The 25,022-nt window shown below is 43.5% G+C and overlaps 2 protein-coding genes across 7 annotated transcripts in view; one reads left to right on the top strand and one right to left on the bottom strand.

Moving 5' to 3' along the window:
- The window catches only part of GIGYF2 (GRB10 interacting GYF protein 2), a 150,922-nt gene that overhangs the window by 47,247 nt on the left and 78,653 nt on the right, over positions 1-25,022 (top strand). For 4 of the 6 annotated variants that reach the window (XM_073674499.1, XM_073674500.1, XM_073674497.1 and 1 more), the window contains exons 6-8: positions 1,129-1,237; positions 2,191-2,231; positions 18,158-18,343. In XM_073674499.1, coding sequence (XP_073530600.1) covers positions 1,129-1,237; positions 2,191-2,231; positions 18,158-18,343 — 336 coding nt within the window. The remainder of the gene's footprint in view (positions 1-1,128; positions 1,238-2,190; positions 2,232-18,157; positions 18,344-25,022) is intronic. The other 2 variants (XM_073674502.1, XM_073674501.1) reach the window with 1 other exon arrangement.
- Positions 1,080-8,536, bottom strand: KCNJ13 (potassium inwardly rectifying channel subfamily J member 13). The gene is made up of 4 exons (XM_073674503.1): positions 7,839-8,536; positions 6,203-6,334; positions 4,156-4,647; positions 1,080-4,025 (listed from the first exon to the last, which is right to left on the bottom strand). Coding segments are annotated over exons 2-4 (1,125 nt in total). The 5' UTR covers positions 6,204-6,334; positions 7,839-8,536; the 3' UTR covers positions 1,080-3,393.

Genomic DNA, 25,022 nt, shown 5'->3' with positions numbered 1-25,022 from the left:
AGGATGTGTTATTTGAGTGTTCCCTTTATTTTTTTGAGCAGTGTATATGTGTGAGGTATAAATATACAAAACTGTTCAGTATACCAGAATTAACAGGCATGAAACACCCTCCAGATATTGGGGTTGGGCCTGGCAGTGCCACTTCCAAATTATGTTAAACACAGGAGAGTCCTTCTTTCCTTTCTCGGAACATGTCAGACTTAAAGGGTTGTTTGCATCTTGATTCTTCAGGTGTGGTTGAATCTTGAAGATTGATGGTTTGGGCCAGCGACATGGAAGCACTGTTGCTCCAAACGGAGCGCTCTCCCAGGGCTGTGGTGTCTGAGTCGGTGGGGTGACTTACCGACTCCACAGCCCTGCACTCTCCCGTCTTGCTAGCAGGGATAGCATTGCCCGAAAAGCATGTGAAAAGCACAGAGACTCTGAAGCTGGCCTGATCAGATGATCCTACCTGCTTCAAGCTCTAAACAATTGAGGGCATGCGCTCCTTGCCTAGGTAACTAGCCACTCTGAGACTGCAGAGGTGGCCGGTAAGCTAGGGAACAAGCTGTACACTATAAAAAGTAAACTTCCCTTCATTCTTGAGAACGGAAAGGACATTTAATTTAATATAAAATTGCAAAGTTTCTTGTTTTTGCAGTTTGTCATTTTAAGAACTAGAGACAACCCCTTTTAAATAAGAATATGATGCCTTTATCATCACTGTTTTACAAGCTTTGTTATCCTTCTGTACAAGTAGCAACATGGTCTAAGTTCAGAGCTCGAGTACTAAATTTATAACTTTCATAAAACTTGTTTAGGTGAGTTTGAAATGTAAAAATGTTGAACTCATTAATGTACAAGATGTCCAGATATCAGCTGCGACCTGTGACCCTGACCCAATGGAGTGTTTCATGTCATCTGTGTTGTGCTATGTATTAGGGGGCTGCTCATTGCTTTTTTTTTTTCAGCGCTAAGCTATACCTCTTCTCTGTCCGGGCAACAGTCGTGACAGAGGGAAGCTGGCTTAGCTACATAATAAGCTGTCAGCCAGCCCCCTTCACACATGGCTGACCACTTACTAATAAATGACATGTTGGTTCTTAGTTTAATCCTTAAAGTTTAATTTGTTTCCATTTTGTTTCACAGGCAGAGGAAGAGGAGAAGGTGGTTTTTACCAAAGAAGTTTCGACGAAGTAGAGAGTGGCTTTGGTCGAGGAGTCCGTGAAATGCATAGGTCACAAAGTTGGGAAGAAAGGTAAGAGTGGTTGCAAAGATGACTAAATGTAGTGTGAGCTTCAGTTTCTAGGGTATTTGTCAGCTCTCGTGTCTTGTTTATAGCATCTTTTACTAACGCTCTGCATTATTGGATTACTCATTTTAAATGCATGAATAAACTGACAACTATGTGATGATATTATTATTATTATTATTCCCTGTGTATGTCAGTAGGGTGTGTCCCTTCATTATCTGATTGTCGACATTGATGTAACATCACGTGTTTAGGGAGACACCCCTTTGACGTGGAGAATGGTAAAACCTAGCTGTCAGTTTTCTATACGTTTCCAGCGAGAATAACAAAAGGACAATATAACGTTGAGTCCTGAGAATTTTCGTGGATGTATGAATGGCTCTGAGAGACTCTGTGGGTCTGAGTGCTGTTCAATAAAAAATGAAATTCCACACGGATGTGTAAATGCACCTTTAGGGCTTTCTCACACAACTGAGTGCTATCCGATGTTTTAATGGAAAGCACTCGGCATAATGTTATACCATGGGGCAGTGCAGATCTGTCATTTTTTTTTCTCATGGCGATTCGGCATGAGAAAACAATGGCAGCATGCTGTGAATGCATCCGATAATCTGATCAAGAGCACCTGTACAAGTCTAAGGGTACGTGTGAAACATCCGACTGCAATCGGATGTCATCCGAGAGCATGCCGATTACCATGAACACAGAGAATGAAGAAATTAAGTTCTCCGTCTTCTCCGCACCTGTACTGCGATTCCCTCATGCGAGAGGATCGGATCACACTAAAATGACACTCGCATTGACAGAGTGTAATCCGAGTGACATTAGCATAATCTGCCAGATTCTCTCTCATGCGAGGATGACCTAATAGACAGCACAGCTTGCACCCTTGCATGACTTTGTAGAGGGGCTTTCACCAGTTGTACATTTCTGAATTTCGTCTCTTTGTACCCCATCAGAGGAGATCGTCGGTTTGAAAAGCCAACACGAAAAGAAGCAGGTAATACTTTTTCTTTTACATAAAGTTGTCTTAATCTACTGTAGGAAACATTAATATTTTTGGGCCGGACATGTATTATGGTTGCAATAGGCAAACTGCTCCGTACTTTTTTGCAACAATTTATAAAACAATTTCCCCATTGTGTTCTTGTAACAATTTGTAAAGGCAAATAAGAATCCCCTGATGAGGAGAGCCACCTAATAATAAGTTGTGGTCTTAGTCCTGTTAGGCCACATCACCATGTCACTTTGTGCATTCACACATGGACCCGCAGCAGGGAACGGACTGGAAGCACACAGTTTATTCATGTTTATTGTCACAAATATATTGAATGGGAGATGCATGGCCGGCCTCTGTGCAGCCCCTTACACCCTTCCTGCTCCAGAAAAGATCCCCTCTGGGTCTTTGCCTTCCTTCTGCTACTGTAATCTGCCAGCTTGGAATTGTTAAGGGTTAATACAGTGATTCCTATAAGTGCTGAGTCTGAATCTTAGAAAAGGCCAAGCGAGTATGCGTGTACGGCATTGTATTCCTCACCTGCATGAGTGCATTATATGCCATCTCTACAATATACAATGTGTGATACTTTACTACTGGGTGACGAGGAAGCATGCACGTGTTTCCACTATATCGGTGTACCTGCATTCATCTACTGTGTACCTCTGGCACTTTGCGTCACTTATGGACTCCTGTATTACTAAGAACAGTGCACTCCACATTGAGAGGACGATCTGATAAAACGAACAAACTCTTCCTGTTATATGAACAATCTGAGTTGCTTTTCCCAGTCATGTCCATTGTATCATTTGCACTTTAGCGTCTGAGTTGGCGTGCTGGCTGCACATTTACAAGTGCTAGTCCGCTGTCAGCCCACAGCCGTCTCTTTAGACTACTCTGCCTTTTCTTGGAGTGCTGTCACTCCCCTCAGCAATTCTTTATTACAGTTATCCATTGTTGGGTGGCAGAGTCCCACAGACCCCTGTTGTAACATCGGGGCCACAGAGCTTGGTGTTCTCTAGTAAGGTATAACAGAACAGTCTTTTGGAGCCTTGATGATGGTGCCCTCATTTCCTGTGTGAATTTCCTTTGGAGAAGCGTCGGCGTAGGTATCGGAATGAGGATGGCTGAAGGGACTAAGGAAAGTCATTTGCTTTGAAGTATTTTACTCTCCAAGTCCAGTCTCGCAGATTTGAAAGGTGTCCCCTCTTTGGCCGTTGGCACAGACTTCCAGCTCAGTTCTGTGGGACTGTCTGTGTGAGGCTTGTGGCAACTCAGGGAGTGGATTGCCAAACGTTTCCATACAAACGCGGTATCCTCCTTCGGGCCGACGTGTTAGACATGGTGCAAAGCGGTGTCCTTGAAGTATCTCACTTGGTAGATAAGAAGTACGGCTCTGGCAAATTTCCCCTGAGCCTTCCTGAGTAGCAGATAGACAGACCACAAGCTCCAAGTGACCTGACAAAGAGATAGTTTCGCGTTGCGATAAAGCTGCTAGCGGGCTCCCGGGAGAGAGACTGTGAGTGTACGTGAGGGGGAAAGAGAAGAACGGGCACTCACCACTGCCATTTTGACAGTCCAATAAAAAGTCCACGCTGCTTTGCTGGATTTGGCCGTCACCTCTTTCTTGGTAGAGAATCCCACTGACTCTGACCATGGTTAATGGACTTGGGCGGGTGTTGGCCACTTGGAACATTAGACATGGCTTTCCTTCCGGACTACCCACCACTGCCAGCCTTGAGAAAAGGATTGACGGAGTACGATTCTTTGGTCTTGCAATTTTTGCCACAAAAACGCCTGTTGAATACAAGATCTGGAATAAGTGAAAACACGCCTATGCAAAACTTGAATAATATATGTAATTATATTACTTATAACATCTTACAACACATACAGCTTTTGGGGCTGTAATCTGGGAATAGCTGACCTGTAATGAAGGCCTCCAGCATGAGTCCGAGCAGCATTTGCACAGCAAGAAGAGCGATGGCGCTTGGGCAATCTCCACTTGGAAACATGGTGCCGTATCCAATGGTAAGCTGAGTCTCCAGAGAGAATGAGAAGGCAGCAGTGAAGCTTGTGATATATTTCACACAAATGGTGTGATTCTCTGGTGGGGCATCATGGTCCAGAGCCAGATCTCCATTCATTTCAGCCAGAAGATACCAAAAAACAGCAAAAAGGAGCCAGTGTGCCAGGAAAGAAGCCGAAAAAGCCAACATCATCCAGCGCCAGCGCATGTCAAGCAGTAGCCCCCAAATGTCACGCAGATATGACAGTCCCTGCCCCTGGATCCCAGCAGCTTTTATGGTGCTGTGCCCATCTTTGGTTACAAGTCGATGAGAACAAGAGTTGAGCAGGGTACATCTTGGGGACCTGCTGTGAGAATCCTCCTCTCGTTCTGTGCTGACCTGCAGCACCACTGAAACAAAGAACAAGGCTACATCAAGTCGTGCTCTTGAGCATTAAGTATATTTTTACATAAATGCAGTATTAAATGTTTCCCAGTAGTAGTAGTTAATGAATTCCAAGTCCTACGTATCCTCCATTACTGTGATGGGTCGTGACTGGACTGAACACATAATTTTTTATAAATAGCTGGTAATATTTTAAATTTACAAAAGCAGCAAAACTCGCCTGTTATGTTCCCCTACGATTCAGCATAGACACTCCTGCGGTGCTGCTAGTCTTTGTTTACATGCGACCGGCCCTGTGACTTCTGCAGCAATCACGGTCTGTACCACTGGCATCATCACTCAGGGATTGGAGCCAGGATGCTAGCGGTACGTCACCTGACTGCTGACTGGGGCAACGATTGGCTGCAGCGGTCGCGATACTGGCCGCATGTAAACAAGGACTAGGTGGACCCCAGGAGTAACTATGTGGTAACACTTTTGGACATAATAGATGAGCTTTCTTGCTTTTTTTTAATTTTTTTTTTACAGTATCTAAATGTAAATCTAAAAAATTCTAAACGTTGGATAACCTCTTTTAAATAAGTTTATTTTTTAAACGTCTTGATGTGACAACTCTATAGAGAGGTAATAAAAATATCTAAAAGTACTACATAGGGCACAGTGATGCAGAAGGTCTTACTCTTATTTACTATTCGCACTTTGGATGTATTAAAGGGATTTTCACATGAAAGACATGAGCTGGGAGTAAGAACGAGACCTCCTGTATGTGTGATGAGCGGGGTTCCTTTATATAGGTGATCATGTCTGTCTTGGGGAGAAAAAACCCTTTTAGCTTGGATGAGTAGAATAAAAAAAATATCCACAGTATTAGGTGATGGCTGTTATAAATCTCTAGCTGATGTCTGCCTATGGCAGGATCAGACTGCAGTATGTTCTCCTGTCTCCATTTCCTTTCATACCTGTACGGTGAGGTGTGCTGGCTTCCTAAAAAATTTGTTTCTGTGCTGGTAACATGAATGGTTTTTGGGCTGTGTTCAGATTCCATTCTTTGGCCACCTTCTGTTTAATGGGGGCCTACAGCCATGTTCAGCCTGTGTGCCCTGGGAGTTTTTCTAGAGCAATCACATAAGAGTAAGTTTGCTAGATGCTGCATACTCTGGCACAAGGTACAAGGGTGCGTATATAGGCATACGGGGTGTGTATCTAGGCATACAGTGTGAATTTCTATTATTTTATTATAAGTGGATCTGTAGGTGAGACCTGCTTGGTTATATGGCCACATCGGTCACCAGACCTTACCCAGATCGACTTTTTCTTTTTGGAAGTTATGAAAATTTAGGTCTATTCATGGAAACCATGCACAGTTGATAACATAATTTTAATTTGGCTATTCTTTTAACTATATATCTTCTTCTGCACTCTTGTATGTTGAAGCTATAGATAAGGGGAAATGATTATTTTTCCTAGATCTGCTCTTACTACAGGATACGTCAGTATGTGCGCAGCCGCCGACCACATCCCAATCCCCAGCTGATCAGGCTGACGCGGTCACATACTCACTTTTCAGTTGCTCAGAAGCCGGCTGCACCGCGTGTCTCCCTGGTCACGGAGATGACCGCATCCAGAGTGAAGGAAGGTAAAGCGTGTCCTGCAGCTTGTAAGCGGCCTATGGCGTCCTCCTCTGTGACTGACCTGAGCAAAATGAACAGGGTCATAGACATGGAGATCCCAACAAGTTGTTACTTCTGCGGCCTAGCGTATGGCGAGCAGTGTTAACTTATCACGCTGTCTGTTCCCCTTTATTGTCGCCACCTCCCACCCCCTCCATCTCAAGGCACCTGAGCTGACTCTGGCTCTATTCCCTGAAGGCAAGCAGGGGCCTGTGCCTGTATAACCCCGGTGTTCTGAGCTGTTGCCAGACTGAGCAAGGGAGGGGGGCGAAAGAGTGTTTGTGTTATGATTTCACGCTCGGGGGTAAGCTGCTTTTAGACGCACACATCATGATGTTCATGTGACATGTCCTGCTGCGGGAAAATATCCCGGCTTTGTTCACTCTGGGATGCATTGGACGGCAGGTAGGATTCACCTGGATATGACACCAACGTTCCTGTCTTTGCCATTTGCTCAGTGCACTAAGCCCAATCCTTCCCTGTTTGCCTGTGGCACCGGCATTCTTGTCACAGTGTGACGTTTGTTTAAACAGATCCGATGCTCTGTCCCGCTGTGCAAGAGAGGAAGGCTTGTAACATTCATGAACGCAAGCAAATCTCTGTGCGTTACATAGTGATGGCATGAAATCTTATGTGAGAGTGCCCTGCATAATGTACACATCTATATCTATTTTATTTATCGCTAGAAAACATTTTTTTTGACACTTTCTCATTGTCTCTACTGAGTTAATAAAGCTCTGATGTAAGAAGCGCTGTAAGTAAGGTTAGAGCGCGCTGTAAGTAAGGTTAGAGCGCGCTGTAAGTAAGGTTAGAGCGCGCTGTAAGTAAGGTTAGAGCGCGCTGTAAGTAAGGTTAGCGCGCGCTGTAAGTAAGGTTAGCGCGCGCTGTAAGTAAGGTTAGCGCGCGCTGTAAGTAAGGTTAGCGCGCGCTGTAAGTAAGGTTAGCGCGCGCTGTAAGTAAGGTTAGCGCGCGCTGTAAGTAAGGTTAGCGCGCGCTGTAAGTAAGGTTAGCGCGCGCTGTAAGTAAGGTTAGCGCGCACTGTAAGGAAGGTTAGCGCGTGCGCGCTGTAAGGAAGGTTAGAGCATGTTTCATTTTATCTTTTTAAATGTTGTGTTTATTCCTAATCATCAAACTCCTAAACCAAATTACCGAGAGGTTAATCTGATTACTTCCAAAGATACACCCGGTGTTTTCAGCTTCAATCACTGGGCTTGTACACAAGCGCAGTTCATTGGAGGAAACATCACATGGTCAGCATGTGTTGGCTATCCGTTCTGGCTGAGCGAGGGGCACAGGGGTGCGTCACACACACTGGCACTACTGTTTCTGGCGCTTGCTTTAGGCCCTGCCCGAGTTGACTTGTGCCACCGAGCCCTGTCAGACAGATTCTCATATGATAGGAATTAGAAGAAACAGTAGTGTATAGATCGCCGGTCTATAGCCATTCTGGCCTCATGGAGGAGTGCTATGTTTGAAGTATGGCTCTGTCATATCTTGGACTTTAAACATCAGTCAAGGGTACGTACCTGCTGGGTGCCGGGGAGGAGGAAATCCACTAATTGAGTTTTCTTTTGAAAAACACGTCAGGTAAGTGTTCTTGCTCCCTTCAGTTGCCTTATCCAGATTGTATGATGCAAATCCTGTTTAATACAAATTCTTGGGATTTGCAATATGAATGAAGTTCCAGTTTTAGGGGTAGTCTAGTCTCAAAAAGCTCCTTGTGGGTGCACTTGTGTCCTAGCTGCCACCTTCGCAGTGGTTCCTGGTCTCGGTGACTTAGTTTTCCAGTCCAGTGACACGCTCCTTCTCAGACTATGGGGGGGAACTCTTGCTGGGTCTGGAGTCATAACCCACATTCCTGCAGTTATAAATCAGGAGGCTGGACGGTTTGGGCATGACATCTGATTGGCCATTACATGGTTAGGGTTAGGGATGTGCCATGATGGGAGTGGTATGTAGCAGCTCTGCCCTTCCAGTGATTACTTATGCACAGTAGGTGCACTTTATTAACAGTCTCATTACTGCCTCTTGGGAAAGGTGTTAATGGAGCAATGATTTCAGATATGTTGAAACAAAGTGGGGTTTTTACATTTTTGCACATGTAATTAGGGGGCAGGGTGTTCTTGGCAGCGTGGTATAGAGATGCTTCGTGAATGGATTTAGGATCAGTACAATGGAAATAGCTGTACTTTTTATTCAACTTTTACAAGGTTTTATGGAATACTTTTTTTTTTTAAAAATAAAATGTTACTTTTAACCTAGTTTGTGACAAGCTTTTAAAAGCTTAGTGAGACGCATGTGATCTATAGTATTATAGAAGGTGGGATAGAAGGGGTCATGACTTATTCATTACCCCATAGAGTTCATGGTTGAGATCCAAAGCATTCATCTGTTTTGCTGACTCCTTTTTTTTTTTTTTCCCTGCTTTCTTTTTTTCCCCGTAGTAGACAATGAGTATAATAGCAGTATTCCTATAAGTACTGGGGGTCAGTGAGTAAAGAGAGCTAGCACTTCTTCTGTGCATTGCAGAGGGAGTGGGTGCTTGTTTTCCACTGGACTTTGCTCGCCTCTGTCTGGATAAGCCGATTGAAACAAACAGAGCCCTATTGTTCCTGGAGGAGCAAAGCCGTCTTCAGGCCTGCGGTGCTGAATATTAAAGTAATGACCCAAATCCCACTCCCCTCAGCGCTTCTGTTCTACCGTCCTGCCCAAAGTTTGGACCTCCTGCTGTAAGTGGCACGTCAGTGCATGCCCATACCAAACTTCAGAAGGAGAAGCTACGCAAGTATCTCAGACCTTGTCCCTGGATGCAGAAGTTGTCAGCTCTTTAACCCTCGGAGTGACACTTTTTCCCCTTCACAGTGCCAATTCTTGTTCCTCATCTCAAGAACTTTTTTTTTTTTTTTCTTCCCCCTCCTTTCGTTCTTATTCAATGGAAAAGTATCTGTCTCCAGATTTCAAAGTCCCTCCCTGTTGAGTGTATAATTCATTGTACCACATGATATCTCATCCTGCCAAGTCTTCAGATCCCCACCCCCTATACCGAAACGTTATCACTGTGTAATGAATAGAGGCTGCATCGGAAGGATACACTATTTTTGTTGTGTTACACGGTTGTTAGTGCAAAAGCATTACTGGTGTAACCGAGGCTTTATTTATCCTGCTTCTGTTCTTAAAAATAACAAAGTTTTAATTTTTTTCTACATTAAAAATAACATTTCAACAAACTTTTAGATGTTATTTTCGTGTCTGACACAAATGTAGTGGTTTCTATTAATGATTGGGTAATTATAGATCAAAATGGGAGCCCTGTGTCTGTTTATAGTATTACATCTTTACAGATCCTATCCTCTTCTGGTATAAGTGATTTAAAGGGGTTGTCTAAACCTACAGAGTTGTGAATCCTCACATCGCGCGCACTGCACATTGGGAGATCTCTCCAGTGCTGGCACTAGGGGCGGGCGGTCATGTTACCGCTAGTTTGCAGTATGCATGCTCCCGACCACATTCCGACTAGTTTGCCACAGCCTTGCTCAATGCAAGTGTATTGAGTGAGGCCGGAAACAGTCTAGTCGGAATGTGACTGGGAACATGCATATGGCATAATTGTGTTCACTTGACCGGTTGCTTCTGGTGATGGCATCAGAGGATGCTCACAGCGTGCAGTGTGTGCTATTTGAGGATTTACAAGTCTGCAGTCTTGTATAGTGACTGCAGACTTGTAGCTTCTGACTGGACAACCCTTTTAAGGTCTACCCCATACTCCTTAAAGGTGATGTAAGATTCAGACCATCAAATGTGTAGAGGTCCTCCCGTCTCTTCCCCTGACAGAGGATGTAATGGTCCTTTAGTTCTCATTGGAGATAAGCTGCTGACTTGGTTGTCTGGCGGCGGATTTCTCCCGTATCCCCATTGAAAACCTATTGATCTGGTTGGAGTGTTCATGTGTATGGGGAAAGCAAGAGACCTAGCGGCCGGTCAAACAAATCTTCTTTTGACAGCCGAGGTGTAGGAGCACCTTTTTAAGATTTATCCGTATTTCATTTTCATGTCTTGCTCCATTTTTTTTTTTTTTTTTTTTCGCATGCATTTCTTTTTTCTGGCACAACTCAGTATTTATAATCTATTTTATAATCTATTTCAATGTGCTTTAATGTCAGCAGTGTTGAATTTTGGGAGCGTTTTTAAATTGCCACTAATGTCATCTGTAATTAATGAGATTTTACAGATCTTATTTACAGACATTTTCCATGTGAATAAATTGATATATAGTTCATATTTCAAGTCTCCCTCATTTCAGTTTGTGTTGCGGATCTTCACTTCAGATTTTGCCTCTTTCATCATGTCAGGAAATGTGCCCTAAAGAGGACCTCAAAAACAGGCAGATTTTTGCTCTTATTTTATTGCTGCCACTCCCGAGTATTTTTTGTTCCAGAGATATGGGCCTTTTCATCTAAAGCTATTTTTTTTGGCCTTTACCAAGGGACAAGTAATAATGCAAAGCAGCCTAAAGATGTCCCCAGAGAATCCTGAGAGCCCCGTTCTCTTGTAGAGACCCTAAAAATTATCGCCAAATAAAAAGGTCCAGATATCTGGAATAAAATAACTAATAGTAGGAATAAAATAACTGGCCATTTTTGAACTGGTGTCAGGTCCTTCTTAAAGGGGTTTTCCGGGACTAAATTTATTTATTTTTTATACTATGTCTAAGAGCTACCAGCAGGCAGTTAGGGAGCCGGCTGTCAATCAGCATTACGTCACCAGTCACACCCCGTCAGGGCAGAGCACAGGAGAAGCTGCTGCTCTTTCTATGTGATGTCAGCAGAAGCTGCACAGTCGCCAGCAGAAGATCTGCGCTGGCAAAGATCTGCATAGGGCAGAACAAAAATAGTTAGCAACTAACTGTCTATTAGTTCTTAGGGTTGGCCCCGCTCTTAACTTGTATGAGAGTTCTGAAAATTGGCAAGCACACTCACAGCAATTTTTGAGAACCCAGTACAAAAGAATGTGCTTTTGATTATGGACTTCACACAGTGGAGCCCTGTTTTCAAGACTGATGCAGGTCCCAGCATTGGACCTTTTAAGGTATATCTTGCGGATGTGCCATATATGTTCAATATGGGGTAACCCGTTTCAAAGTCTTATGCAAGGCTTCAAAAAACAAGCATCCCCAGTCTGTGGTATTGCAGATTACCCCCCCCCCTCCCCCTTTTTTTTTTTTTTTTTTTTTTTTACTTGAATGGGACTGAGCTGCGATACCAAACAAAGTCTTGGGACAAGAGGTGTCGCTAGTTCTGGAAAGAGGCAGCCATATTTTTCTCATGCAATAGTTTTTAAGTATCATTGGTCATCATTTATTTATATAATATAATTTTTAACTACCATGGTTAATGTAAATGTGGATTGCCACACTGTTTTTTTGCGGCTCCGCATCATGGTATGACATGGTACGACACCTACAAAGTGGATTTAAAAGACCCTCAAGATACCCCCCCCCCCAAATTGCATATATAGACATGCAGGTCCTTGAGATAAATAAATCCATCAACACCTATATATCTTCTATCTGTTGTTGCATTACTTAATGAGTATATAAATTTATATGCAAATTATGTATATAGTGCTCTGGTCGAGAGCGAGCACTTAACAATCTTCTGCCACCATAACTTGTTTCCTTGCCCAGTATCGGCCTCTTTAGCTTCATTGATGTCTTACTGTTTGTCTGACATCAGGAGCCAGACAAGCAAATCAGACCGTGAACGATTAAGTCAGAGAGGTTGGTGCTGGGCTATGAAGGGAGTGGCTCCTTAAGTGCTCTGTCATCCCCATAGCACTTGCCAACTCATTTGCATATGAATTAAAATGCCAATTAAGGAATGCAGCAACAGATAAAAATATCAAGGTGTTGATGGATTTATATTTCAAAGACTTGCATGCCTTATATGCGGTTTATGGAGGGGTGGGGGGTGGTGATTGTACTGACAGATTCCCATTTAATTATTTCCCAGTTATTTAATTCACTAGTCCACACTATTCTCATGCGCGACTGTCCCAATACTTCATTATTTTTATCTTTTGAAAAAAAACACCAATCACTTTTGTCCTGTTAATACAAATAGCTGTCATAAATGGATCATGGGTTTGATGCGTTATGGTATTTAACCCCTACCTGTCTGTGCTTGGTAATAATATCTACTGTTCTGGTTAAAGCAGAGACCATTCAATTAAGCCAGTATTCTTTTTTCTTGTGTGTGCCTTGTTATAGGCCAAGCAATGAACAGGTGAGTAGGTCTGCCATAAACAATGTCCAGACTGAGTTCCTGACCCTGTGTTCTCCCCTCCTGCCGACCACTTCACACAGCTACCGACACACTTCTAGTCTTTTCTTTTTTTTTTTTTTCCATAAACAGCACTTTTGGCTCTTGATCAAAAATAACCCACTAATGAGCGCTGGGTGCAATCCAAAGATTTCACTCCTGTTCTTACCGGATCTTGAAGCTTTGGTAGAAAGTAGGCTAAAAGTAAGAATGAATGGTGAAAAATTGGCCGTAATGTAGACACTGGGTTGTACTTTAGAAGAATAAATCATTTCTAGATAATTACGGTTTATTTTCAGTAAGAGTTTCCTTGTACGAGAAGGATTTAACCTAATTTTGCAGTAAAATTTCATTTACAAGCCTTTCTTAAAAGGGTCCTCCCGCAACCAAGTTTTAGCTAGATTATTGCCCATTGTAAATTATTTAAAGGGAACCTGTCACATTTTATATGACGTCCGATCTGTGGTCAGCAAGATATGGAGAAGCAGAAGCTGAGCAGAATGATACAGTGGGAAAATAAGTATTTGATACACTGCTGATTTTGCAAGTTTTCCCACCTACAAAGAATGGAGAGGTCTGTAATTTTTATCGTAGGTACACTTCACCTGTGAGAGACAGAATCTAAAAATAAAATCCAGAAAATCACATTGTATGATTTTTAAATGATTAAATTGCATTTTATTGCATGAAATAAGTATTTGATTAGCAACCTGCCAGCAAGAATTCAGGCTCTCTCAGACCTGTTAGTTTTTCTTTAAGAAGCCCTTCTACTCTGCACTCATTACCTGTATTAATTGCACCTGTTTGAACTCGTTACCAGTATAAAAGACACCTGTCCACACACTCAATCAATCACGCTCCAACCTCTCCACCATGGCCCACCAGGGACAAAATTGTAGACCTGCACAAGGCTGGGATAGGCTGCAGGACAAAAGGCAAGCAGCTTGTTGAGAAGGCAACAACTGTTGGCACAATTATTAGAAAATGGAAGAAACACAAGGTGACTGTCAATCTTCCTCGGTCTGGGGCTCCATGCAACATCTCGCCTTGTGGGGTAAGGATGATTCTGAGACAGGTCAGGAATCAGCCCAGAACTACACGAGAGGACCTGGTCAATGACCTGATGAAAGCTGGGATCGGTCTCAAACATTACCGTTAGTAACACACACTGCCGTCATGGACTAAAATCATCAGGGCTCGCAAGGTCCCCCTGCTCACGCCAGTACATGTCCAGGCCTGTTTGAAGTATGCCAATGACCATCTGGATGATCTGGTCAGATGAGACCAAAATAGAACTTTTTGGGATCAACTCTACTCACTGTGTTTGGAGGAAAAGGGATGGGTACAACCCCCAAGAACACCGTCCCAACAGTGAAGCATGGTGGGTGAAACATACTTTAAGGGTGCTATTCTGCTAAGGAGGGGCAGGACGACTGCAATAAAATGCAGATTAATTATGTAAAAATCATAGTGTGATTTTCTGGATTTCTTTTAACATTCTCTCACAGTTGAAGTGTACCTATGATAAAAATTACAGACCTAGGTGAGAAAACTTGCAAAATCGGCAGTGTATCAAATACTTATTTTCCCCACTCTATATAGGATTGCTGGAAAAGATTTAGTATCCTATGCTGCATTGAAATCCCTGGTGTTTGCATGTATATGAGTCCAGTGGGCTGTCCTATTAGTGATTGACTCGTATACCTATACATACAAACAGATTTCAATGAAAAAAATTTACTGAACCCTTCGACAAAAAAAAGTATGTGATTTGATTATCTCCTGCTTTAGAACATCCTACCTGCAGAACAGATCCCATTTTCCACCTGACAGGTTCCCTTTGACAACTTATGTCAAATTAAAGTGATCTTCTAATGTGTGATAGATGGCAGTGACGTTTCATCTGCAATAATTTCAAGCATTAGAGGGCTCGATAGGTAATCCGAGAACTGCTGAAACTACCTAAAGGAGTTGTCACATTAAAAAACGTTTTAAGTCATCTACAGGGTAATTGACATGCACATTAGCACTCCATTCACACACTGTACTCATGCCTCCCAGTTTACAGGTTCAATAGGCGTCTCAGTAGACAGGCCCCATCAATCATGAGAACCTTATCAGTCCTGTAAACTGGGAGATATGAGTACCCTGTGTGAATGGAGTGCCAATTTGCTACCAAAACTTACTTTGAAGTGAATAAGCGGGAGACAGCTTTTTTTTTTTTTTTTTTTTTTTTTTTAATGGACATGTGCTATAATTTTTTTTTTTTTTTTTAGCGGATAGCCCAAGCACGTGAAAAACAGGCAGCCGTCTAAGTCAGGTGCCTGAGTTAAGTGAAATATTTAGCAAAAAAAAATATTGGTCTCTCGGCAAATCATCTTTCAGCAAGGATTATGCAGCGTTGTTTTTTTGCTTTTGACCCGGTTGAATGAGTACTTTCATTAGGTGTTTGCTTTACTTACAAGCATTGGGACATATGTTTTCTGTAAGCTGCATTGAATGGATTGACAGATCGATGCACACGAGCAGCAGTATTTAGCATCTTCCACAATACATAATGTCATCAGAATTTCGGAGTCTTTAGTTGTTACTGGTAACCAAGCAGCAGGCAACATATTCTGGGACATGCAGGTCCACACACGGGGCGCCTTTGTTTTCCTAACCTGATATATATATACCTGTGTTCATATATATGTGTGTGTATATATGTGTGTGTGTGTGTATGTGTATATATATATATATATATATATATATATATATATATATATATATATATATATATATATATATATATATATATATATATATATATATATTCCACCGTGGAAAAAAAATTCAGCATGCATGTCCGTTTTTGCACTTAAATTAATGCAGAAGGTAATGGAATAGTGTGGCGTATGGTGTGTTAAGTGTCACGGTACATAAATTGCCTTTCCAAAAATTCTTTCCTGGCTCCGTCCAGCACTACATGATTATCTTTTGAATGCCTATAGATCAAGTAAGATTGGAGTAAAAGATCCTAAGAGATCACGGTCTAAAAAGCCAGCTTGTTTTATACTCTGTGGAGAAGGAGTGAATGCATTTAAAATGCATTTCATCATCCATTTGAGCCTTCTTTACCCTTCCTTTTTTGTGTGAGAAAACCTTTGTCTGCATTGATGCCCACTGATCACAAAACTTTGACACTCAAATGTGCGGCCGTTGGCCATCACAATGCATAGATTTTTCTGCAAAGTGTTGTATCACTTTTATTGTATGGATGGAAATCTTTTAGTTCTCCTACGCAAGGTACGATAGGATAGATGATGAGATAAAGAGTAACTAAACATTATTTTAATTTTTTTTTAAATAATATTGACCTGCATGGAAACTTATGAAACTTTGCGAATCACTTTATTGGAGGATTTGTCTTCATTTCCATATAAAAATAGCTTTTTTAAGTGGCTTTTAAATTCCTGCTTTTCCCCAGTCTTTCTGGCTGCCTTTAGCTGCTTTGATATCAGAACGTACCCATTTGGAGTACAGATGATGGCAATGATGGGTCAGTACCTAACACCACCTCCTCCTCCTCCTCTGAGTGTTGCGCTTATCAGACCAATCTCCTGCAGCCGCTTATCCCCAGACTTCGTGGAACACAGTTATTGAGCTGACACTCACTGCTAGCGTCTGGACTCCAATGAATACATTCTAATATTAATATATCAAATAGATTTTGAAAAATTTTTTACTCTGAGGCCTGAGACGGGGACAAGGGGGCATCTTCTACGTCTGGAGGAAAGAAGGTTTAATCATAATCACAGACGGGGATTCTTTACTGTAAGAGCAGTGAGACTATGGAACTCTCTGCCGCATGATGTTGTAATGAGTGATTCACTACTAAAATGTAAGAAGGGCATGGATGCCTTTCTTGAAAAGTATAATATTACAGGTTATATATACTAGATTCCTTGATAGGGCGTTGATCCAGAGAACTAGTCTGATTGCCGTATGGAGTCAGGATGGAATTTTTTTCCCCCAATGTGGGGCTTCGTGTTTGCCACATGCTTTTTTTTTTGCCTTACTGTGGATCAACATGTTAGGCTATGGGTTGAACTAGATGGACTTAGTCTTCCTTCAACTTAAAAACTATGTTACCTGTGGGACCCCCATCGTTCTCATAATGAAGGGGCCGCAGTGCTGGTTTACTCTTCACTTAAATGATCCCATCTAAATTATATCCTAGCAATATGAAAAACAAAATGTGAGCGGCACAATCCTTCTCTGATATATTGGTGAGTGTGGGGTGACGAGAAGTCAATTCAAGTAGTGGTTGGAAAAAAAAAAAGCTCGTCACTACAAGAGCCAGGAGTTAATGTCTGTGTTTATTCACATGAAGGCTGCGTGCCCACGTTGCGTATTACAAGCGTATATGCTGCGGAATTTCCGCAGCGTAAGCGCTTTTAAAACGCATGTATATCCGCACCCCATGGTCCCCAATGGCATTCCGCAATGTCAATGCCCATGCTGCGGATTTTTCCGCAGCGTATATGCTGCGGTCAAAAATCCGCAGCATGTTCATTAATTTTGCGTTTCCGCATGCGTTTCAATGTGCGGATGGTACCCAAGTCTGGAGGAGAGGAGACTCTCCTCCAGACCTGGGTACCAAAGAACCTGTAAAAAAAAAAAAAGTATAAAATAAAGTTTATACTTATCTTCTGATGTTTTCCCTCCGTCGCGCTGTTGTGTGAAGGACCTGCCACGTCATTGAGTCTTGTGACCCATCACATGACTCAATGACGTCACCGCAGGTCCTGCACACAACAGCGTGAGCCGCTCAAGACTCCGGACGGGGCAGAGAATGCATCGGAAGGTGAGTATAAACTTTATTTTTTTATTTTTTACCATTCTGATTCTTTTTTTTTTAACTATTACTTGGTCACACTATATAAATCCATGCCGGTTGCATGGATTTATATAGTGTGAACAAGTTGTCAAGCACTTTTCCAAGTGATGCTTAAATGACTTGGAGAAGTGCTTGATAACCCGCATGTGGAAATGCATGCAAAGACGCCTCACAAACGCTTCTACCTGGCGGGAAAACCGCATGTAAAATCCGCATGCGATTTTCCCGCCAGGGAGAAGCGTAAAAAATATGCAGCATTTCCGCAACGTGGGCACATAAACTAAGGCTTGCAGACCCACAATGGATTGTCATATTGCCTGGTGCGCTCATGTGGCCAGACACAGAAGCTTACTCTTGGCATTTGGAGTGTTAGGATTTTTCTCATGCATGGTGTCCGAGTCAATTGCGTGTAGTAGAAGATAGAGGTTTCCTGACTGGTCTAGGGCTACTAGTCGAACGATGCATCTTGGTGGGTCTGCTGGCAATCTAAAGTATATGGGAGGCTTTAACTTGTGTTTGATGTCAGTGAGATGTTGTTCAGAAATACTGACGAGTGCTGCTTAGCTGCGGCTTCCTGATCTTGGAAGACGAGTGAGCAGATCTGCAGGTGATAGTGTGAGACTAATTCTCTTATAACCACCTCCAGTTCGGCCTGCATTTGAAGAGGGCGGCACAGTACCTGCTGGGAGAAAGCAAGAGTTTATCCGCTCGGAGAGTGGGAACTGGCGGAGCCTGAGAGAGGAGGTTAATGGTGAGGAAGAGGAAGGTGGAGGTGTTTGGAGAACTGCAGCACCCAGAAGAGATGGGGAAAGATGGCGGTCTCATAGTCCAGGTGAGCACTGTGTACAAATATATAAGCAAAGAGTGACTGATCAATACTTTGAATAAGTGTCTGATCTGTCAGCAGTAGTTTTTCTGTAATAATTTGGTGATCAATTTTTAGTGTTAGGGCTATGATACGTAAGGACATAATTGAGCAGCAGCAAACTGCTGTTCAGTGCTGACCATGAGAACTCTGCTTCATGAGACCGCATGCACACTACTGTTGGTGCAGTTTTTTTTATGTATTTTTATTACAAGAGCCTCCCAAAGGGAAGCTGGATATTTAGTCCAAGATCTTTCTTTATGACTTGTTGCTCGGGTCAATTTTTTTACTGTCCTGCTGCCAGTTATAATGCAGTATCTTGTGACATGCTGTAAAATATTCCTAATTCCTTGATTCATTCGTGTTTCCAATTAGTGTGGTTGTCTCATCTTATTAAATGGATACAATTACAAAGTGCTGGTAAAAACAAGCAGCTTTTGTTAAAAATCCGGTTTCTCAAGTACACAGTTTTTTAATTCTATAGTTTACTGTTTGTTGCGTATGTTACCTGCCACTTCTGCAGTCTATCAGAGGTGGCTTGTTTCCTAAGCAAGGAGTGCTGGCTTGCATACTCTTTTTAATTGATCCTGCGATGCCTCTGTGCCCCCGGGCCCTTCCTGCGACGCCTCTGTGCCCCCGGGCCCTTCCTGCGACGCCTCTGTGCCCCCGGGCCCTTCCTGCGACGCCTCTGTGCCCCCGGGCCCTTCCTGCGACGCCTCTGTGCCCCCGGGCCCTTCCTGCGACGCCTCTGTGCCCCCGGGCCCTTCCTGCGACGCCTCTGTGCCCCCGGGCCCTTCCTGCGACGCCTCTGTGCCCCCGGGCCCTTCCTGCGACGCCCCCGGGCCCTTCCTGCGACGCCTCTGGGCCCTTCCTGCGACGCCTCTGGGCCCTTCCTGCGACGCCTCTGGGCCCTTCCTGCGACGCCTCTGGGCCCTTCCTGCGACGCCTCTGTGCCCCCGGGGTCTCCTATGTTCAGAACCTGCTGCTGCAAATTCTTTTCAAAATTCATCAAACAGTTGACTCCAGACCAACGCAAACCAGGAAAAGAAGTTGCGAGTAGTAACATCAATACCACCTAACATTACAGCCTCACCAAAGAGAAGCAGCTCCAGCCATCACATTAGGGGTGAGATAATTAACTGCTTGACCATATATAGCAGAATAAATTTCAAATTGATAATTTTTTACGGCCCGTGAATGATGTTATAAATATCCAAATAGCCCCCAGCAGAAAAAAAAGGTTTCCCACCCCTACTTTAGAGCTTGCAAATGCTGCTCTGAAGCTGGCTCTTACTCTAGAATCCTCCGATGCTGCAGAAGCAAAGCTGCCTCCACTAGCGACATGAAGGACCGCTCAGTGCGGATCAGCAAAGCGGCGATTCCTCTGGTGCAAACTGTCAATCTTTAGGAGCTCACCATCCCCCAGGAAGCCTTCAGGCAGAGGAGTGGCGTGTTCCTGAAGAAAGATTAGACAACCCCTTTATTAAAAAAAAGCACTCCCATTAATATTTTGCAGTGTCGTGTGAGTGTGTTAATATACTCCCCTACCACAGCTCTCTCCGGGATCCAGCGCTGTTCTGCTCCTCTTTTCAGTGACTTCACCGCTCTTCAGAATATCAGGATCACACTGCACTCTGTGTAATCCCGAAGTGGCTTTTACAATGTAAGTTTATGTAGCGTTAGAATGAGCCTTCATAGGCTTACATTGTAAAAGAGACTTCTGACACTCTCATTGAGCGAGCTAGCTTGTCTGAGCGGTGACGTCACTGAGAAGAGGAGCAGAATGGCGCTGGACAACGGAGAGCGTGGCTGTAGGTAAGTATATTAATACACCCATACTACACACCGAACACATATACACAGTTTAATGTAAAAAAAAAAATAATATATATATTTTCATGGGAGGGCTTCTTACTACATTCCTTACGACAGCCCCTGCTCTTTCTCCTTCTATTGGCCAAAGTAGAGAGCTTCAACAAATTTCAGGTTTTATTTATTTTGGCAAACTCTGCCCATCCATGTATTACATTTATTTACATGGATGATATGTAATAAAACATTCCATTCCAGTGGGCGCCGTAGGGAAGATGGTAGGAGATTCATCTTATGATAACAGCTGATTGCCTTGCCCTGAGTACAAGGCTCCTCGTGTGACCGCTGCTTCAGACTGGGAAACTACATTTCTTATAGGCACCCTGCCCCTTGTCCTCCTGCCCCTTGTCCTCCTGCCCCTTGTCCTCCTGCCCACCTACTCTGCATAGATGTAATGGCAGTGGCACACATTTAACAAAAAACATTGAAAAATCTTAAAAATATGCCCTAATATTAATTTAATTGAAAGTCAATGAAACATTATTTACTATACTGAACAGAGGTGGGGGGACTCCGAAATAGATAGCAGCTCTGTGTGCATACATGCAAAATGAATGAAAATATTAGTTTTTTGGGGGGAAGAGGGGGTGTTAGAATGGGGGAATTATTTCATACATACATTTTTGATTAAAGAGGCTTTCAGATAAAGACCTTTATCACCTGTCCTTGAGTTTGGTGATAATTGGCTGCTGCAGGTCTCACTTCTCATTTTTCTTGGCTGTTTTGTGGTTGAATGGAGCAACATTGTTGTGCGTGACCGCTCCTGCTCCATCCATTGATCATGGTACTTACCAAGATAAGCTGAGCTCTCTACTTGAGGATCTCTGTCAGTCCCAAGGACACTGATTGATTGTAGAGACAACATGTATGAGCCACTATCCTATTACATTCAGTCATGATTGCATCGAGGAGGAACATGGACTAGGGCTTCCTTTGTAATGATTGGTCGGATTCTTTGACTCATGCTTTGTAAACCAGAGAGGTCCAAAACAAAAATCATAAAAAAAGCCACTAAGAACGTTTCCATAAGCGGTTTCTTCTCATTTTTGCCTTAAAAAAAAAAAAAAAACTGTCAGGCTGTGTGCCCTCTGTGTTTTTTAAGCGTTTCCGCAGCGGCAATTCCGCTGCAGAAACTATTAAAAAGCGCTTGGTAGAAGGCCTGCCATGTTCCCCAATGATAATCCGCATGTGCTGTGCACATGCTGCTGAAATTTTCGCTGCGGATTATCATTGCAGAAAAAAACGCAGCACTACCAATTACTTTGCGGAAGTGCGGCGTTTTCGCCGCCATTGACTTCCATTGGAACGCATGTCATCCGCATCACTGAATCTGTACATGCGGATTACATGCGTTTCAATGTGTGGATGGTACCCGGGTTTGGAGAAGAGGAGACTCTCCTCTGGACCCGGGTACCATAGAACCTGTAAAAAAAGAATAAAATAATAAATAAATATTATATTTACCTTCTGATGGCCCTCGGTGTCCTTGTCTCGGCTTGCCGGCAGCTCGCGGTAGACTAAAAGAACCTGCGGTGGCGTCATTTAGTCATTTGACGGGTCACGCGACCGCTGACGTCGGCAGGTCCTTTAGTCTACCGCGAGCTGCCGGCAAGCCAAGACAAGGACACCGGGGGCCATCAGAAGGTAAGTATAATATTTATTTTTTAGCATTCTTTCGGTCACACTATATAAATCCATGCCGTTTGCATGGATTTATATAGTGTGACCAAGTTGTCAAGCACTTTCCAAGTGATGCTAAAATCGCTTGGAAAGCGCTTGACAACCCGCATGCGGAAATGCATGTGAAGAACGCTTCACATCCGCTTGTCCCCGGCAGGAAAAACGCATGTACAATCCACATGCGTTTTTTTCTGCCAGGGAGATGCAGAAACGCTCAGGAAAAATCCAGAGCATTTCTGCATCGTGGGCACATAGCCTTAACATAGCCTAAGGCTGGACACAGGTGCAGTTTTTGAGTCCTATACAATGGGGTCTATTCATTAATGTATAAATATAGTCCAGCTCATCGTGTTTTGCATCCTGGAGGTGTTCGGAGCATGGAAATGCCGCGTCAGGCGCAGGAAACAGGAGAAATCCAGCTCCATGAATCATGATTAAGGGTGCACAGACGCCTGAGACGCATTGATGAGTGCCTTATAAGCTGTATCGCTGACTTAGTATGTCCCTGAAGTATTTTTGTGAATAAAACATTCACTGTTCGTGCAGTTGGATTTCTCCTGTTTCTTGCACTTTCTATTCATTAATGCTTTTACACCAGAATTCTGTCTCAATGCGAGGCTGAACTAAAATTTTGTCTGTCTGGCAGTATTTTCATACTGCTCCCACAAAGTAGGTGGAGCGGGACAAGACGTGGTAACCAGCGCTAGTCAAATTTATGACTAGTGGTGGCATTCCTTACTCTATAAATGTTACTCCAGCCCTGATTGGAACAAGATTCGTGGCAAGGTGCACACCACATCTCAGACATGCTAGATTCATTAATAGGTGGGCACCTCTTATTGGATCAAGGAGCATCTGACTTCAACATGCCACTCATCAGGATCTGCATGGAAAACCTCTGATCTTTATGACTTTGGGCCAATGAGTTTGCTCTTGAGTTGCTTAAAGGGAACTGGTCACCAGTTTTGCCCAATATGAGATACGGCCACCACCTTGCAGCCCTCATATACAGCATTCTAATATTCTGTATACAGTGCCTACAAGTAGTATTCAACCCCCTGCAGATTTAGCTGGTTTGATAAGATGCAAATAAGTTAGAGCCTTCAAACTGCAAACAAGAGTAGGTTTTATGAACAGAAGCATAAATCTTACAAACCAAAAAGTTATGTTGCTCAGTTGAATTTTATTAAATTTTAAACATAAAAGTGTGGGTCAATTATTATACAACCCCTATGTTTAATATTTTGTGGAATAACCCTTGTTTGCAATTACAGCTAATAATCGTCTTTTATAAGACCTGATCAGGCCAGCACAGGTCTGTGGAGTTATCTTGGCCCACGCCTCCATGCAGATCTTCTCCAAGTTATCTAGGTTCTTTGGGTGTCTCATGTGGACTTTATTCTTGAGCTCCTTCCACAAGTTTTCAATTGGGTTAAGGTCAGGAGACTGACTAGGCCACTCCAACACCTTGACTTTTTCCCTCTTGAACCAGGCCTTGGTTTTCTTGGCTGTGTGCTTTGGGTCGTTGTCTTGTTGGAAGATAAAATTACGATCCATCTTGAGATCCTTGATGGAGGAGCGGAGGTTCTTGGCCAAAATCTCCAGGTAGGCCGTTCTATCCATCTTTCCATGGATGCGGACCAGATGGCCAGGCCCCTTGGCAGAGAAACAGCCCCACAGCATGATGCTGCCACCACCATGCTTGACTGTAGGGATGGTATTCTTGGGGTCGTATGCAGTGCCATCCAGTCTCCAAACATCACGTGTGTGGTTGGCACCAAAGATCTCGATCTTGGTCTCATCAGACCATAGAACCTTGAACCAGTCTGTCTCAGAGTCCTCCAAGTGATCATGAGCAAACTGTAGACGAGCCTTGACATGACGCTTTGAAAGTAAAGGTACCTTACGGGCTCGTCTGGAACGGAGACCATTGCGGTGGAGTACGTTACTTATGGTATTGACTGAAACCAATGTCCCCACTGCCATGAGATCTTCCCGGAGCTCCTTCCTTGTTGTCCTTGGGTTAGCCTTGACTCTTCGGACAAGCCTGGCCTCGGCACGGGAGGACACTTTCAAAGGCTGTCCTGGCCGTGGAAGGCTAACAGTAGTTCCATAAGCCTTCCACTTACGGATGATGCTCCCAACAGTGGAGACAGGTAGGCCCAACTCCTTGGAAAGGGTTTTGTACCCCTTGCGAGCCTTGTGACCCTCCACGATCTTGTCTCTGATGGCCTTGGAATGCTCCTTTGTCTTTCCCATGTTGACCATGTCTGAGTGCTGTTCACAAGTTTGGGGAGGGTCTTAAATAGTCAGAAAAGGCTGGCAAAAGAGATCTTTAATCCACACATGTGAAGCTCATTATTCTTGGTGCCTGAACTACTTCTTAATACTTTTGGGGGACCAAACAGAATTCTTGTGGTTTGAGGGGTTGAATAATAAATGACACTCTGAATTAACTTTTAACGTTTAAAAAAAAAAAACAAAAAAAAAATTTGCTGCAGTGCATTTCCCACTTCCAGGCTGATCTACAGTACAAATGTCACAATGCCAAGTTAATTCCGCATGTGTCAACCAGCTAACTCTGCAGGGGGTTGAATACTACTTGTAGGCACTGTATATGCCCCTAATCCGGCCTGCAACAAAAGAAAAACACTTTTATTATACTCAACTGTGGGGGCGGTCTGGCGTGGTGGGTGTTGCTGATCCTGGTCCGGTGCCTCCTTTCTTTCAATGCCGTCCTCCTTCTTGCTTCATGTGGATGACGCGTCCCTACGTCATCCACACAATGTCCCCGGCATCGCACTCCTGCGCAGGTGGGCTTCTCTGCCCTGTTGAAGGCAGAGCAAAGTACTGTAGTGTGCATGCCCCGGGAAAGGTCAATAAGCCCGGGCGCCTGCTCTGCAGTACTTTGCTCTGCCATTGTCAGGGCGGAGAAGCCCCCTTGCGCGGGGACATTGTGTGGATGACGTAGGGACGCTTCATCCACACTAAGCAAGAAGGAAAACTGCATCGAAAGAAGAAGTGAGGCACTAGACCGAACTACCCACAGGTGAGTATAATAATAAGTGTTTTTCCTTTGTTGCAGGCCGGATTG

The sequence above is a fragment of the Phyllobates terribilis genome, unplaced genomic scaffold (genome assembly GCF_046119375.1).
Source record: "Phyllobates terribilis strain yellow unplaced genomic scaffold, ASM4611937v1 Scaffold_3__8_contigs__length_932513732, whole genome shotgun sequence".
NCBI lineage: Eukaryota > Metazoa > Chordata > Amphibia > Anura > Dendrobatidae > Phyllobates > Phyllobates terribilis.
Note: the sequence above shows the minus strand (reverse complement) of the source record. Positions and strands in the feature narration are given on the sequence as shown.

What these genes read in the sequence shown, in the direction of transcription:
- KCNJ13 (XM_073674503.1), bottom strand. An exon ending in GCTGGAGGCCTTCATTACAG is followed by an intron (nt 4,026 to 4,155) that starts GTCAGCTATTCC and finishes TGTATTCAACAG; the next exon opens with GCGTTTTTGTGGCAAAAATT.